Source organism: Arvicola amphibius, chromosome 5 (assembly GCF_903992535.2).
Source record: "Arvicola amphibius chromosome 5, mArvAmp1.2, whole genome shotgun sequence".
In the NCBI taxonomy this organism is placed as follows: Eukaryota; Metazoa; Chordata; class Mammalia; order Rodentia; family Cricetidae; genus Arvicola; species Arvicola amphibius.
The window spans coordinates 55,623,356-55,638,595 of record NC_052051.1 but is presented as its reverse complement, the minus strand read 5'-3'; the positions used below and the strand labels follow the sequence as shown (position 1 = coordinate 55,638,595).

The following is a 15,240-nucleotide window of genomic DNA, read 5'->3' as shown; positions in this document are numbered from 1 at the left end:
GAACTACGAATGGGCATGACCTCGGGTAAAATGAAGGCTGTAGACGTTTGTCTGGGGTTTGCTGCTTGGTCAGACAGTAAGGCTGAACATTAACAAAGCAAAGCACTCTGCTCTTGTAAAAGCCCAGAGAGGGAACAGCAGGCATGAAACCCAGCCAGAGTCAAGGGCCTGTCGTCAGGGTCAGACATAAGACAGTAGCAAACCAGACTGGAAAAATGTGGGCTGGACTTAGTCGTGGAGCAGCCTGAACGCATGCAGGGTGGACTGCATTCTGCCAGGGGTAGCAGCGAGCTGTCAGAGGAGTCTTCACTAGGTGCACAACAACAGGAGATTGCCTTTCGGGTAGATGCTCTTGAAAGGGAGTGGGGTCCCACCAGAAAGACCAGTTGGTTCGCTGCAGCAGCAGCCAGGGACTATAGGACACTTTCCTTTGACTTTACATTTGCTGAGCACCTACTGAGTGCTAAGGCGCTAGAGATGCGATCATTCAAGCCATTGTGTTTCTGTTCTGCTGAAAGAGACAGAGAATGAGTAAATAAATGGATGGAAAAACTATCCAGGGTCAGGTAATGAAAAAATCTGTGGAGAAAAACTAAATAGGCACAGAGATAAGGACTGTTTCTGACATGTGACAGGTTAAAGGGGGTGGCCAGACCCAGAGCAGCAGAGGGAGGGGGCCTGTCGGTGTGACTGGGACCTGGAGCAGCAGAGGAAAGGAAAGGGTGGTTTGAGAGACAAAAAGGTACAATCTACAGGATTTCGAGATAGCCAGGCCAAGGGCAGGATCGGGGTAGGATAAATCAAAAGAGACTGCAGAGCCAGGTGTGGTGTTGCACGCCATCGTCAGCAGTATCGTGAGTGTCCGCTAAGTACTACACGCTGCATTCTGGGATAATAAGCATGTTTTCATGAAAGTGTACTTAGCTTCTTTAGTAGGCTCCCGAGTTTCCTTAAACGCCTGATGATCTCCTTGAAAGAAGCACTCCCATAAGCAGACAGGATGTCCTTGAACTTGTTTTGTAGCTGAGGCGGCTTTGAACTGATAATCCTACTTCCCCCTCCCAAGTGCTGGGTTTACACCTGTCAGCCACCACACCCAGTTTAAAGGTGGCACAGAGCCACTTAAAATGTCTCCATAGGTGGCACAGTGGCCAAGTGTTGGCCCAAGGTGGCTAAAGATGCTGCTGCTGTTCTGTGAGACCCAAAGCTCAGCTCAGCCCCTGCCTGACTTCCGGTGTTGTCGCGGGGTAGTTATCTCCCCAGACAGATAGGCCATGACCTGCTTGAGATGACGGGATCACCCGATATCCACAGCGGCCAGGCCCAGTGCTGGGCCCATGTCAGATGCTCAGTGAGTCTCACCAATGGACGGCATCCCAGAGCCAGGCCCCATCACAGTCAGAGCCTGTGGCCACCAGCTCAGCGACTCCCTTTCCTAATGGATGCTGCTGGACGATTGCTTCTTCAGGGCAGAGAAGTGAGGGGTCGACTGTGTAGGCTTCCCCGGTCAGCAGCAGCCTTGCCTAGGGCACCCATGATTGAGGATTTCTTGTGCAGACAATGTGACAGAAGGAACCACCCACTGATTTCAGACCCCCCACTCATTTTTTTTTCTTAAGACCTCAGTGTACCTCGTGCTGTGCCCTACCTGGATGGGCCCCCAAGTCCACTGTGCTTCTACCGGGATTGGGTGTGCCCCAACAGGCCCTGCATTATCCGCAATGCTCTCCAACACTGGCCCGCCCTCCAGAAGTGGTCCCTCTCCTACTTAAGGTAAGTTTTCCTTCTGGGGCAGGGTGGACCAGTGGCCATTAGCAGCAGATTACAAACCAAGGGCTTATTCCTTCAGAGCCACAGTGGGCTCCACAGAGGTGAGCGTGGCTGTGACCCCAGATGGCTATGCAGATGCTGTGCGAGGGGACCGGTTTGTGATGCCCGCAGAACGTCGCCTGCCCATGAGCCATGTGCTGGATGTGTTGGAGGGTCGGGTGCAGCACCCAGGAGTCCTCTACGTGCAGAAGCAGTGCTCCAACCTGCCCACCGAGCTGCCCCAGCTTCTGTCAGACATCGAGTCCCATGTGCCCTGGGCCTCTGAGTCACTGGGTGAGTGGAGGGGCAAGAGGCAGGGGGCATGGGGATGAAGTGGAGGAAAAGGGATCAGTCTGCTTTCCCATTTTCTGCCTTTGGTTTTGGTTCTGTGGGATCAGGTGCCACCTACCTGCCCACCCCAGGCTTTGACATAAGAACAGAAACCCTGAAAGGGCTGCTCTCCCTTCTGCTTCAGAGGTCACATTCCCAGCGTCACCTTCTCCCAGACTCCTTGGCATTCCTGTGCTCCCACCCAGATTTCTGAGTAGCTGCCCTGTGCGTGGGTAGTCCTCAGCCTGGTACTAACTCACTCTGTCCCACAGGAAAGATGCCTGATGCCGTGAACTTCTGGCTGGGCGAGGCAGCTGCAGTGACATCCTGTAGGTGGGGACTCCTAGTGGGGAGGGAGCTGATGGGGCAGAAGAAGAAAGGTGGGCTTCCGAAGGATTAGCTGTCCTCAGATTTCTTTTGGTATTTTGGGACTAGGACACCACAAAGGGTCTCTCTAGAGAACAGGGACATTGGGGACAGGGTACACCATACCCTCTAGGTCTTGAGAAGCCTCTTCAAAGTCAGATAGGAGAGCAGGGCTTGGGACGTAGAGCCTGTTGGTTCTGCTTCCCCTCCTGATTAAGGGAGTTCATATTCAGTTTCTGGTCGCCAAGTTCTGTGATGCTTTCTAGAGTCCTCGGAGTTTCCGAGTCTGCTGATCCTGTGTGGGCTCTCCCTCTCTCTGTAGGCTCTGTTGGGGTGTGGTGCTGAGGGCAGGCTGGGCTGCCTTCCTTCCCTCAACTCCAGGCCTTCCATGTGTTGGCAGTGCACAAGGACCACTATGAAAATCTGTACTGTGTGGTCTCTGGCGAGAAACACTTCTTGTTACATCCACCCAGTGACCGGCCTTTCATTCCCTATGGTAGGTGACCTGGCCTAAAAGGAGCTGGTAGCCAGTGGTGGAGGGCGGGCAGCGGGAGCCCAGGGCGGGCTAGATGCCTAGGCCTGAGGTGTAGCCTCAGGTTCCCAGCCCTCTGGTCTCTGTGTGCAGGGAACCCTGGACTGGTTCTGGTGGGGAAAGCCTGAAAGGCTGCCGGTCATTTTTCTCTCTGATCTTGCCTTCAGATTTGTACACACCAGCAACCTATCAGCTGACTGAAGAGGGCGCTTTTAGGGTGGTGGATGAGGAGGCCATGGAGAAGGTGTCTGTTCTGTTCTTAGGTTCTGGAGAAGGGGTAGGCTCCTGGGGAGTAGGCACAAAGGGTCTGGGGAGGTGACACCCCACTCTGAAATCCTGCGTCTGTGGCTCTTCAAGGAGGAAAAGGGACAGAGCTAGAGATCTTGGGATCCTCAGAGCCTGCTCCCACGAAGCTGCTGTGTCTCTAGGTGCCCTGGATCCCCCTGGACCCCCTGGCTCCAGACCTGCTCCGGTATCCCAGTTACAGCCAGGCACAGGCCCTTCACTGCACGGTGCGGGCCGGTGAGCTGTTGTACCTGCCAGCCCTGTGGTTCCACCACGTCCAGCAGTCCCACGGCTGCATTGCTGGTAAGGTTACCCACGGCAACCAGGGCCCAACAAGGTATTGGCTGGGGGTGGCTCCAACTGAGAAGGGCCCTCACCTCCAGGTCCCTCTCCTCTCCACAGTGAATTTCTGGTATGACATGGAGTATGACCTCAGGTACAGTTACTTCCAGCTGGTGGACTCCCTTACGAGGGCCTCAGGTCTTGACTGATGGGACCCTCACACACTGCAGAGGACAGCCAGTGTCGGGGTTGATTCTAGAAGCAATCTAGAGTTTGCCTATGTACTGGCTGCTGCCAGGGTTCCTGCGTGGGCTGAGATCAGCCTTGAAGAAACCTGAAATATAGTTGGAGGACCTCACCCAGGCAGGTCTGGGTGAGGGTGCCCAGGAAGTTGCCACATAGGGACGAGGAAGCATGGATCAGGTACAGCAGTGCCTGTCACCAGTGCTATGACCTTGGGTGAGTCACTGCGTGTTAGCATCAGTCCCCCGACTGTAAAGTGGAGATAATAATGGCTCTGGCTCCCAGGGCTGTTGTGGGGATAGACATGGGCCAGCATGGAAGTCAGTCAATAAAAGATGGCGCTGATATATCTGTTCTCATGCTCCCCATCACAGTTGCCTTTTATGGCCTGCCAAGAGCTTAAATGTTCAGGTAAAAGTTTCAGGGTGACCCTGATTGAGGGGTGCAAGCCAGATCCTGGCTTGGGATGCTACCCACACAGTTGTGTTATAACTGGCTGGCTGGAACTTGATTGGTTCAGGGCCACCAGTGCTGTCTCTAGCTTGGTCCCAGACTGCTTTTCATTCTCCAGTTCCTGGGGAGCCGGCAGATCTGGAGTCCTGAGAGTGACCCAGTTCTCTAAGTCTAAACAGGAAGGGACGGGAACCATGGTCCTTGTGAGCTGCTCTCTGAGGGAAGAGCTGATCTCCACATCCACTCAGCTGAAGAGCAGGGAGAGCTCCTATCCCCACATGCCAACCCACAGGCCTCATCTCTGGCCAGCCAGCTCCAGGGGTGGAGGCAGCCGAGACACGGCTTTGAAGAGCTGTTTATGTGAAAGCCACTCCCCTTTACGGTTGATGGGGCCCGAGGTACTCTTCCGAGATTGCCCAGGGCTCCAGTTGAGACTGGGCATTCCTGTCGTACTGGCACTGGGAAGGTTGCGAAAGGACCCACGGCGACACGATGCTCGGCCCCACTGCTCACTGCTGTTTTGGGGAGCCACGGTCTGCTGGCCTGCTCAGCCTGTGGCAGCAATTTCTCCTGGAACCCCTCCTCTAAGTTAGGGCTGGTTGGTTAGGGCTCCTCAGGGAGCCCGTGGCTAACTCCAGGGGTGTCACTGATTCCAGCATCGGCTTCAGGTGTCTCACTTCCTGGGCAGGTGGCTGGGTCAGCAGTGGGCGTGGGGCTTGGGTGGAGCAGAGGAGTCTGTGGGAGGGATTTGAGAGGAATGTGTAGCCAGTTGGCTCACCTCGGCTCTGGGTTTAAAGCTGACAGTTGTTGGTCCTGTGGCCACTTCCCCCATCATACCTGTTCCCGTGGACTTGGTCTCATGGCTCTGGTAAGGCTCCAGAGGGTACTGGGCTCCCATTTCTGACTTGGCTCCCCATGTAGGGTCTGGTTGCTGCTGTTTCTGAGAGGAGCTGTGGGCTTTTCTAAGCAGAGGGAGGGGATGCTTTCCAGCTTCAGAATCAGACAAAGTAGAAGCCAGGGGCAAGGCCAGAACTGGGATGGGGTCTATCCTGGGAACGGGTCCCAGGCAGAACTCCCTGGGTATGGACCCTGGAAACTCTGGGGATCTTATCCACTGTTCTGGGGGCTTCAAAAGAAATAGCTGCTCCATGCCTCTGACTTGGTTACTTGGCATGTGGGAGCCCAGGGGCCGCATCAGAGATGAACTTCACTTCCTCAGCTTTGCTCCCAACCATGGAGCTCCCTGAACTTGACTGTTGGCACCTTTCCAGAGATATGGCTGAAGACCAAAAGGAAGGACCAGGTGGCACAAGCTTCCTCTGCCTGGGCACACTGGCAAATGTCCACATGTCCAGAAGCAGAGGGGATTTGGAAAGAGCTCTGGAGACCCCCATCAGATCTTGGATGGCATTGTGGGGTGGTCTGGGCTGGCAGCTGCTATCCTGACCCAGAACCCATCCTCAGGATGGGGTAGATAGCACCAGTTACAGCTCATTCATTTGCCTGAGCCCCAATGTAGTCCTTTCTTTTCCTTGACACAAAGCTGCTTAGTGGGGAGGGGTGGAGAGGTGAGGCAATTGGATAAAAAGACAGAAGGAACCATACCCTTTAAAAGGTCAGCTTGCCTGTGTTTTAATCCCAACCATGCCTCAAGAGAGTGGCCTCAGTTTCCTTCCACAGTTGGTCATGGTCATAGCATCCTTAATAGGATGTGTGACAACTGAGTAAATACACGCTGAGTCCTTGGTATGTGGCTGGCACGGTGTGGTGTTTAATTAGGAGAAGGTGTCATCATGTAGATTCAGTGTCTCTTGCCGCTCTGGGATTCTGATGGGTGAACTTTAAGAGACTGTCCCAACCTCCCCTGTGGCCCTGTCACACTTGGTCCCATCCATCTATCCGCAGGCAAAGGTGCCGGGGACATGCCTGCTCACTGTACGTGTCCTCCAGGCTAATGGCTTGCCTTCCAAGGACCTAGGTAAGCACACTGCTTCCCTGGCCCTTAGTGAGCCCAGAGAACAGGTGGGGGCTGATTGAGAGGAGTTAGTACCTGTGGGAGGGGCTGGTAGGAGGTCCTGCAGGGGTCTACTGGAGAGAAGGGTCCCAAAAGTGGCAGAAGGCTCGGCCCTGTGGATACAGCATCTCAGGAAGAAGGAAGGAGACTCAGTGGTAGGCTGGGAAGGGTTCTTGATCATTACAAGACCTGTGCTCCTCTTTCCTGCAGTGACATCCTCCGACTGCTATGTGACTCTGGACCTGCCCACAGCCTCCAGCCACACGCTCCAGACACGCACAGTCAAGAACAGCAGAAACCCTGTCTGGAATCAGAGCTTCCACTTCCGGATCCACAGGCTGCTCAAGGTAGCACAGGCACCGAGTCTGCCCTTGCTATTTCCCCTGTGCCCATTACCATGTCTCCTGCCCTGTTTGCCTCTCGTCCCCTCCTTCCTGTATAAGCTGCCTCTCTCTTGCCTCTTCCAGAATGTTGTGGAACTGAAAGTCTTTGACCAGGACCTCATCACTAAAGATGACCCCGTGTTGTCAGTGCTGTTTGACGTAGGGACTCTGCGAGCTGGGGAATCTCGGCGCCAGAGTTTCTCACTGAGCACTCAGGTACAGCTACAGCTGTGTGTGGGGAAGTGGGGGGAGGCAGTTCTGAGGATAGGGCTTCAGAGGCTCCCCTGCTTCAGGGAGTGACTCGGGCCTCCCAGGCAACTTTTCACCAAGGAGCAGTACTGTCCCCAACTTCCATCTCACCTTCTGATCAGAAGCACAGCTTCTTGGGAACAGTCCAAGGCATATGACAGAGAGTCGTGGAAAGGGACAGCGGCTCTTTCCCAGCTCCATGGCCTCAGCATCTCCCACTGCCATCTGGGTTGACGGTGCCTCTAACTTCTCTTCCAGGAGGACGGGCACCTGGAAGTTGAATTTCGGCTGCAGAGTCTGTGAGTAGGAGCTCGGGAGCACCTGGTGGGTGGCAGTGGAGACTTTCCTTCTGGGAAGGGCAGTGCAGCTCACCGAGACTGGTACCCCTCCTTGGTAGATGAGGGGTGCCTGGGCTCTTGCAGAGAGTCACTGGGGACCTCTTTCCAGGACAGACCGTGAGGAACAGCTCATCAGCAATGGCATCCTCGTGGTGAGTGAGGGCCAGGGCTTCCCCTGGTAGCTCATCCCTCCTGCTGTCCGCTCTTCTCCCAGGCTGAGCAGGCTCACCACAGCCTGGGTCGTGTGGGCTGAGTTGGGGACCTTGGTTTGCATGTTCCCCAAGGGAATAAATCTCAAGCAAATGCTTAATGACTGAGGGTGCTATAACAGTGTTCTGGGGTACAGTGTGTATCTGAGGGGATCTCTTGACCACAGGCTCGGGAGCTGTTCTGTTTGCATGTTCAACTGAAGAAGACAGGCGAGCCCGTGGGTGAGTTCATCCTCCTTAGGTGGTCCTTCTGCTCTCATTCCTGTCTCTTCCTCCATTCTGAGGGGGAACCTAGCACTGGCTGCTTTCGGGAAGCAAAACTTGTGAGGCCAGTCCACGCTGGGACTCCCCGGGCTCCATCTCTCCAGCTGGACCATGTCAGAGAGGGACTTCCCTACAGACTTGACAATGAATTTGGTGGACAGAGATCCCATCCTGAGTTTCTCCTCTGGTTCCTGTTTCTAGGGTCAGAGAGCAGAATTCAACTTGTGGTTGCTGGGTCCTGCGAGGGCCCACAGGATGCCTCTGTGGGTGCCAGTTCTTTCTGCTTCCACTACCCAGCCTGCTGGGAGCAAAATCTGAGTGTTCACCTGCAGGTAGCGCCTTGCTCCTGAGACCCCTAGAGCCCCTCCTGTTCCCGTCCCCGCCACAGGGAGTTGGTGGGGTCTTTGCTAAGGTCCCTTCTCCCCCTACTCCTAAGGATGACCCCCAGGAGCAGCTGAAGGTACCATTACGCACTCTACCCTCTTCAGAGTTGGTGAGACTCGTCTTCCCGACGTCCCAGGTAACTGTCATAAAGAGAAGCTTGGCTCACAGGCCTGTCACTGGCCTGGCCTTGGAGTCATCAGCCTCCTCTGTGGCTGATCCTCCCTTCAGGCCATGTCCTCAGACAATCACTGGGTGGAAGTATGGACCCTGGAAAAGTGCTTGGGCCCCAAGGGTTCTTGGGATGGACTGAGGTGCACTAGGCCACAGTGGGGTGGAAGTAGCTAGCCTTTCCGATCATGGTACTCATGTTTTCCAGGAACCACTGATGAGGCTGGAACTGAAGAAGGAAGAAGGGTAAGAGCCTGCCTGGGGAATGGGAGAGAAGGGGACAGTGCCCAGGCAGCATGGGAGAGGATCAGGCTGGCCTGGGGGAGGGGAGATACAGCAGCTCCTGGGTGCTGGGTGGGGAGGTTTGCATCGGGAGGAGGCTTCAGTGTACATAGGCTATTCTCAATGTTCCCACTTGGATTTGCTACAGTGCGGGGGCGGGGGCGGGGGCGGGGGCAGGCCCTGCCTAGCACACAGCCTGGGAAATTCAGGGTCTGTCAGGATAACCAGGCAGGGATGAACCTTGGCACGGAGGCTGTTGAGAAGGGATTTTGAATGACCTTCAGCAGAGGGAGGGTGACTTTTCACCACCAATAGGTAGGGCAGTGGGCCTTCATTCTGCCCCCTCTGCCATCATTTTTGGAGCTGTGGGTGAGGGAGAGATTTGACGTGGAGGTGACAGCCCTAGACCCTGGGTGCACTCGGTCCCATGGTCTGCTCTGCCAGTCACATGCGTGCATGGCTCTGGGTTCTCCCTCCCCTCACTCCACAGCAGGAGGTGGCGAGGGCTGAGAAGGGAGAAGGGAGGAGAGAGGGCAAGGGTCTGGCAGGTAAAGTCAGCCAGTTCCTTTTTCTGTGCTGGAGCTGAGAACTGCTTCCGGACTCTTCCTTCTCCTCAGACCAAAGGAGCTGGCAGTGCGGCTGGGCTGTGGGCTCTGCCCTGAGGAGCAGGCCTTCTTGAGCAGGAGGAAGCAGGTGGTGGCCGCTGCCCTGAAAAAGGTCTTACAGCTGGACCAAGACCTGCAAGATGACGAGGTCTGGGGGCTGAGCACTACTGGGTGGAGTTTTCCTCATGCCTGCTTAGGCCCAGGGCTGGGAGGGTTGTACAGCCCGGAGCTGGTGTCAGCTGAGGCTTGTCGCTGGCAAGCCTTGCCTGCCCTGTTCCTCTTCCTCGATGTTATCAGGATGATACATCAGGCACTTGCAGCTCACAGGTGGGAGTCTCCACATAGGCCGACCTGCGCTCGTCCACCTGACTGAGGTGATGTGGCTGATGAGACACACCTGGTATGAGGATGCTCTCTTGACTCAGAATGGTCCCCAGAGGTTCAGACCAGCCTGAGTTGGCTCCCAGGGGAATGAATTCCAGCACTGGAGAACAGGGCCTTTTGGAGACTTCTGCAGGAGCCTTGGTGGCTTCCAGAAAGTGACCTCAGGCTCCTTGTGGGCTGGCACTTGTGAGGTCTTTAGGATCAACAGGGCTAACTCGGAGCTGGTCCCAGGACTCAATCGCATCTTGACTATCATGTTTCCTCCCTGAGTGTGGCTTTCTCTATTCCTTTTTTGAACCTGACTCTTGTCTTCCAGATCCCTGTGATTGCTGTTATGGCCACTGGCGGTGGGATCCGGGCCATGACTTCTTTATATGGGCAGCTAGCTGGCCTGAGGGAGCTTGGTCTCCTGGACTGCATCTCCTACATCACTGGGGCTTCAGGGTCCACCTGGTGAGTGTTGGGGGTAGAGTCGGGGACTTCCTAAGCCACGTGGGCCCCTGTGCAAACTGCACGGACCGAGAAAATGCTGGCAGTGGGGCGCTGTGTACTCCAGGGAACAAGAAGCTGCTGACCAGACCTGGCCTTCAGGAGAAAGTCAAAGACATGTGAAGTCCAGATGGAGGTTTGGTAACAACAATCCCTAATCCTAAGCTTTGGCTCCCCTCAGGGCATTGGCCAACCTTTATGAGGACCCAGAGTGGTCTCAGAAGGACCTGACAGGGCCCACCGAGTTGCTGAAGACCCAGGTGACAAAGAGCAAGCTGGGCGCCTTGGCCCCCAGCCAGCTGTGGAGGTACCGGCAGGAGCTGGCTGAGCGTGCCCGCCTGGGCCACCCGACCTGCTTTACCAACTTGTGGGCCCTCATCAATGAGGCTTTGCTTCATGATGAGGTAGGGAGAGAGGTGGGCCTCGGGTTGGTAAAGCCATCTGGCAATGGACCCATCTCTGGATGCTACGCAGGAAAAACTGCCAGCATCAGGAAGCTGAGGGCTTAGGTTAAGCTCCTCTTTCCCTCAGCCCCATGAACATAAACTGTCAGATCAACGGGAGGCCCTGAGTCGAGGCCAGAACCCTCTGCCTATCTACTGTGCCCTCAACAGCAAGGAGCGGGGCCTGACCACCTTTGAATTTGGGGGTGAGTGGCTTCAGAGCTGGGGCCCGTGCTCTTATGGGTAGTAGGGTTCAGTGTGACTAGTCCTGTATTGAAGAGTTGACTCTGATGCCCTTGTCTCCTGGTTCAAGTACCCAAATCTGTCATCCTGCCAGCTCCTTTAGTCCCATGCTTGTAACAAGGCCTGAGCCTCCCACTCCCCAGACTATCCTGAAATAGAGTCCAGGATGGGTGTCTGGGAGCCCAAGGTCCCTAGCTCCATGGCTGAGCTGTGTGTTGTCCTCACAGAATGGTGTGAGTTCTCTCCCTATGAAGTCGGCTTTCCCAAGTACGGGGCCTTCATCCCCTCTGAGCTCTTTGGCTCCGAGTTCTTCATGGGGCGGCTGGTGAAGCAGCTCCCTGAGTCCCGAATCTGCTTCCTAGAAGGTGAGGAGGCTAGGGAGAGGGGCCTGGGTGAGAGGGGTGCCCGCCAGAGGGAGGGAGGGTTCAGACTGCGGCAGCGGAGGCAACGATGTTCTCACTGACGCCCCTTCTCAGGTATCTGGAGCAACCTGTTTGCAGCCAGCCTCCAAGACAGCTTGTACTGGGCCTCGGAGCCCACCCAGTTCTGGGACCGCTGGGCTCAGGATCAGGCCAGCCTGGGTAGGTGCCTGAGCTTTCCGTAGGAGCAAGGTGGGCAAGCCAGCTGGAGGTATCTTTAAGGCATCGTGCTGCTTACCGTCCAGGGTCCCCACAAAGATTGGGACAAAGGATCGGAGGCCTTCTTTTCCTAATGGTACCCCATATCCCCTCTCGCCCCTGCAGACAAAGAGCAGGTCCCCCATCTGAAGATTGCAGAGCCACCAGCAACAGGTGGCAGGATTGCCGAGTTCTTCACTGGCCTCCTGACAAAGCGGCCACTTGCCCAGGCCACCCACAACTTCATGCGTGGCCTCCATTTCCACAAGGACTATTTCCACCACCCACACTTCTCCACCTGGAAAGGTACCGTGTGGTCCAGGCTCTCAGCATTCCTTAGCCTCATGACACCCCCACCTCCTTTCCTCCCTCCCTGGGATATGCCGCTCTGGCAGGATTTGCTGGACCCACAATGACAGATGATGCTTCTCCCACCCCAAACCTTTGTAGCTACCAAACTGGACGGGCTCCCCAACCAGCTGACACCCATGGAACCCCACCTCTGCCTCCTGGATGTTGGCTACTTCATCAATACTAGCTGCCCACCCCTTCTGCAGCCAACACGGGATGTGGACCTCATCTTATCACTGGATTACAACCTCCATGGAGCCTTTCAGGTTGGGGAGATGGTGGGCCATCTAGGGTAGCCTTCTAGAATGAAAAATGAAACCTACTTTAGGATCCAGTATCTGGCCCCGCTCCCATTAGGGGGAATGACAGTGGCACCCCCTACTGGAGGAAGTTAGCTCTACTCTGGGAGTGGGTGCTGAGTAGCTGGGATATTTTCATCTGTCTGTACCACAGTTCTCTTTGCTGTATATAACCCTGAAGAGGTCCTGGCATACCTGCCACTTCTGGACGGCTCCCACTTTTGGAGGATTGGCTGTTGGCCACTAACTCGGGGGAGCCCTAGAGGAGCTGGAAGGGAGGGCACAGTGAGACTGAGTCTCCAGTTTGGTCTTTGGGTACCAAGTCCCATGCATCTTAGTGAATGCCTTGTTCTGAGCACACTGGGGCCCTCTAATGCCCGCTCTGCCCACCCAGCAGCAGTTGCAGCTTGTGAGCCGGTTCTGCCAGGAGCAGGGCATCCCTTTCCCACACATCTCACCCAGCCCTGAGGAGCAGCGCCAACCTCAGGAGTGCCATGTGTTCTGTGACCCCACCCAGCCCGAAGCCCCAACCGTGCTGCACTTCCCTCTGGTCAATGACTCCTTCCAGGACTACTCGGCCCCTGGTGAGCCATGGCCACCTCTCTTCCAGACTGGCCTCAGTGCAGGTGTCCCCAGGCCCCCTGCCTAGACTGGCCTCTCTCCACAGGGGTGCCACGGACACTGGAGGAGAAAGCAGCCGGGAAAGTGAACCTGTCTTCTTCTGACTCCCCGTACCACTACACAAAAGTGACCTACAGCCAGGAGGATGTGGACAAGCTATTACGCCTGACACATTACAACATCTGCAACAACCAGGAACGGCTGCGGGAGGCCCTACACCAGGCCGTGCAGCGGCGCAAACGGCGCACCCAGCAGCACAGGTCTGAGTGACAGCTGGGGTTCCCTGGCAGGGTTTCCATCTGGGAACCTGTGACCCTCCGCTCCTTCCCCTCTGCTCTGACTTGAAGACCAGCATCACCAAGTGCCCCAGAGCCTCTGATGTCCAGGCACAGCTCCAGAGACACGTGTCTGGAATCTCCAGCGGTGGCACTGAGCCTGCCAGCAGCCCTGTCACAGAGTCGAGGCTGTGAGCTGCAAGGAGAGACGCTAGGGCCTAGCATGCGGAATGGCTTAACTCACCCCTGGGATGGAGGGATGGGACGGTGCTGGTTGCATGACAGGACACTGTGACATGTTTCAGGGTTCTTATAAATGGGAGATGCTCAGGTGGCCTTGTCCCAAGATTATCTGTTGTAGCAGGCTGTTAGTTCCACAAGACACTTGATGTGAGCGCCCCTCTAGAAAATTCCAACCCTGTCCAGATGGACAGACTGCCATCTTTGTCCAAACAGAGACCCTGGGGTGAGGCCATGGTCCAGTTAAAAGGTGAAGGCTCATCTCGGGCCTCGTTGGTAACAACACGTGGTGGCAAGGCCTGTCCTCTAGACACTGGGCCTAAGCAGCCCAGGAGGGTGCCTTGGGGCCAGTAGCCAGGGGGTCCCCAGGATGTGTCTTCCCTGTTGCCTCAGTATTCATTTCAAGGCTCAGGCCTGTTGGGAGAGCAGAGATTAGGAACCATGCACCATAGAATCTTCCGTCAACATGGTGTCCGGCCCTCTGCCTCCCTGGACATCCCGCCTTCTAGCGTAGAGCGGTGAGTAGCTGCTGGGCGCTGTGAGACGAGCAGGTGTAACAGCTTGGATTCTCACAATGCAGGCAAGCGGTCTCGGGGTCTGCCGTGGAAATGTCACCCCAGCTACTTAGGAGATGGAGGCAGGAAGATCACACGTTCAAAGCCAGCCTGGCTAGTCTAGACAGCTTAGCGAGCTGTAAAGACAGCCAAGGAGGTATCTCCGTGGTACAGTATGTGCACGATTCCCTCCGCTCACTCCCAGGGCCACCAGGAACTGCCTCATACACGCCCTATTCCTTTAGCTCACACCCTCAGAATCAAGCTGGAGTTCAGGAGTCCTGCAGGAGAGGTGCCAGGGACCACAGCTGTGGCTGTCACCTGCTAGAGCCTTCTAGGCACACAGCTGTGCATCAGTCTAGATGTATGACATCATCATACTGGCCCTGGGGAACCCTTGGGGGTGGTGTTCACAGTCTCTTGATGCCTCAAATGTCCCCTATTTTTAGGAAAGGCATGGGTGAGATGGCTGAGGACCCTAGGAAGAGCCTGTGTTCACTCTGCCTCGTCCCTCGGCCTCTAGACTTCTGGCCATTGGCCCTGACTAAGCCCTGGGATCAGGGACAGAGAATCAAGACAGGATAGAGATGAAGAGCAGAGGGGCAAGCAATGGCTGAGGACTATGAGGTGGACATCCAGAGTGTTCTTGCCTACGGGATAGCCAGAGCAGGACCTGGCACCAGCAGCGGCTCCCCAGGTGTAAAGGGTGCCAAGGGCAAGATGAGACGGAGTGAGCCCCTGCGAGAAAGGGAGCCTGTGGCCTCTGCACTGGCTCACTCAGCAGGGTGGGCCTTGAGTCCTGGCCTCTCAGGATTAAGAGAAAAACCCATTCCACCCGTCCTACCTGAACACAGAGTCCTCACTCTGAGCTGGGAACCTGGCCTTGGGGTCTAGGCTGCAGAACCGGAGAAGGTTCACCCTGGCTGACAGCTTCTTCCTAGAAGCCACTGCCTGTGTCCCTGTCCTAGAGACTCAGGGGCGTGGTGAATGTGCCTTCCTACTGGGGTCTGCAGTGTGACTGGGAACTCGGCACTCCCATCAAGACCCAGAGCAGGGAGGAGGGGAGGTGATAATAGGGAGGAAGGGACTGGGCGGAACCCCTGGGACCCCATCACTCCGCAGAGAACCCATCAGACACAGACAGGCACACATGGTGAGGAGTGTTTTCTGCACATCTCCTGCTGGTGGGAGCTTGACCACAGTCCAGACCTCAATCACCAGCCTGTGAGGTCCAGAAAGGAACAGAACCCACGAAGTTCCAGGCTGGAGGGGATGGGACCAGTAGACCCCAAAGGGGACAGGGCTAGACAATCTCCCTCTGCTACTAATTAGCTGCGTCACTTTGGACAAATTTCATAACCTCCAGAGTTAAGTTCTTTGAGAAAAAAACATCAGGTCCCACTTAGACATTAGAGTAGCTACATAAAAAGACAAGCAACACTGGGAGCTTGGGGCCCGCCCACTACCTTCTTCCTTCCCCTGCTGCCCATCTGCCATGCCACCCAGGCTGGCTGTCAGTTCAGCCTGC

At 55.8% G+C, this 15,240-nt stretch overlaps 1 protein-coding gene across 1 annotated transcript; it reads left to right on the top strand.

Annotated features, from left to right (window-relative positions):
* Positions 1-2,851: 2,851 nt before the first annotated feature.
* On the top strand, positions 2,852-13,269 carry LOC119814209 (cytosolic phospholipase A2 beta). Its single transcript, XM_038329682.1, has 22 exons — positions 2,852-3,001; positions 3,205-3,281; positions 3,466-3,625; positions 6,206-6,278; positions 6,525-6,661; positions 6,782-6,913; positions 7,205-7,245; positions 7,394-7,436; positions 7,661-7,715; positions 7,959-8,089; positions 8,194-8,277; positions 8,518-8,555; positions 9,209-9,344; positions 9,897-10,033; positions 10,251-10,473; positions 10,601-10,718; positions 10,983-11,120; positions 11,232-11,336; positions 11,499-11,678; positions 11,823-11,989; positions 12,420-12,606; positions 12,690-13,269. Exons 2-22 carry the CDS (start codon positions 3,262-3,264, stop codon positions 12,911-12,913), a joined length of 2,529 nt encoding a protein of 842 aa, XP_038185610.1. The 5' UTR covers positions 2,852-3,001; positions 3,205-3,261; the 3' UTR covers positions 12,914-13,269.
* Positions 13,270-15,240: the final 1,971 nt, after the last annotated feature.

Excerpts from the sequence above, each read along its gene's own strand:
- LOC119814209 (XM_038329682.1), top strand. The coding sequence starts at position 3,262 with ATGAGGAGGCCATGGAGAAG. Across the intron at positions 7,716-7,958 it reads GAAGACAGGCGAGCCCGTGG|GGTCAGAGAGCAGAATTCAA; the intron begins GTGAGTTCATCC and ends TCCTGTTTCTAG. Across the intron at positions 10,474-10,600 it reads AGGCTTTGCTTCATGATGAG|CCCCATGAACATAAACTGTC; the intron begins GTAGGGAGAGAG and ends TCTTTCCCTCAG.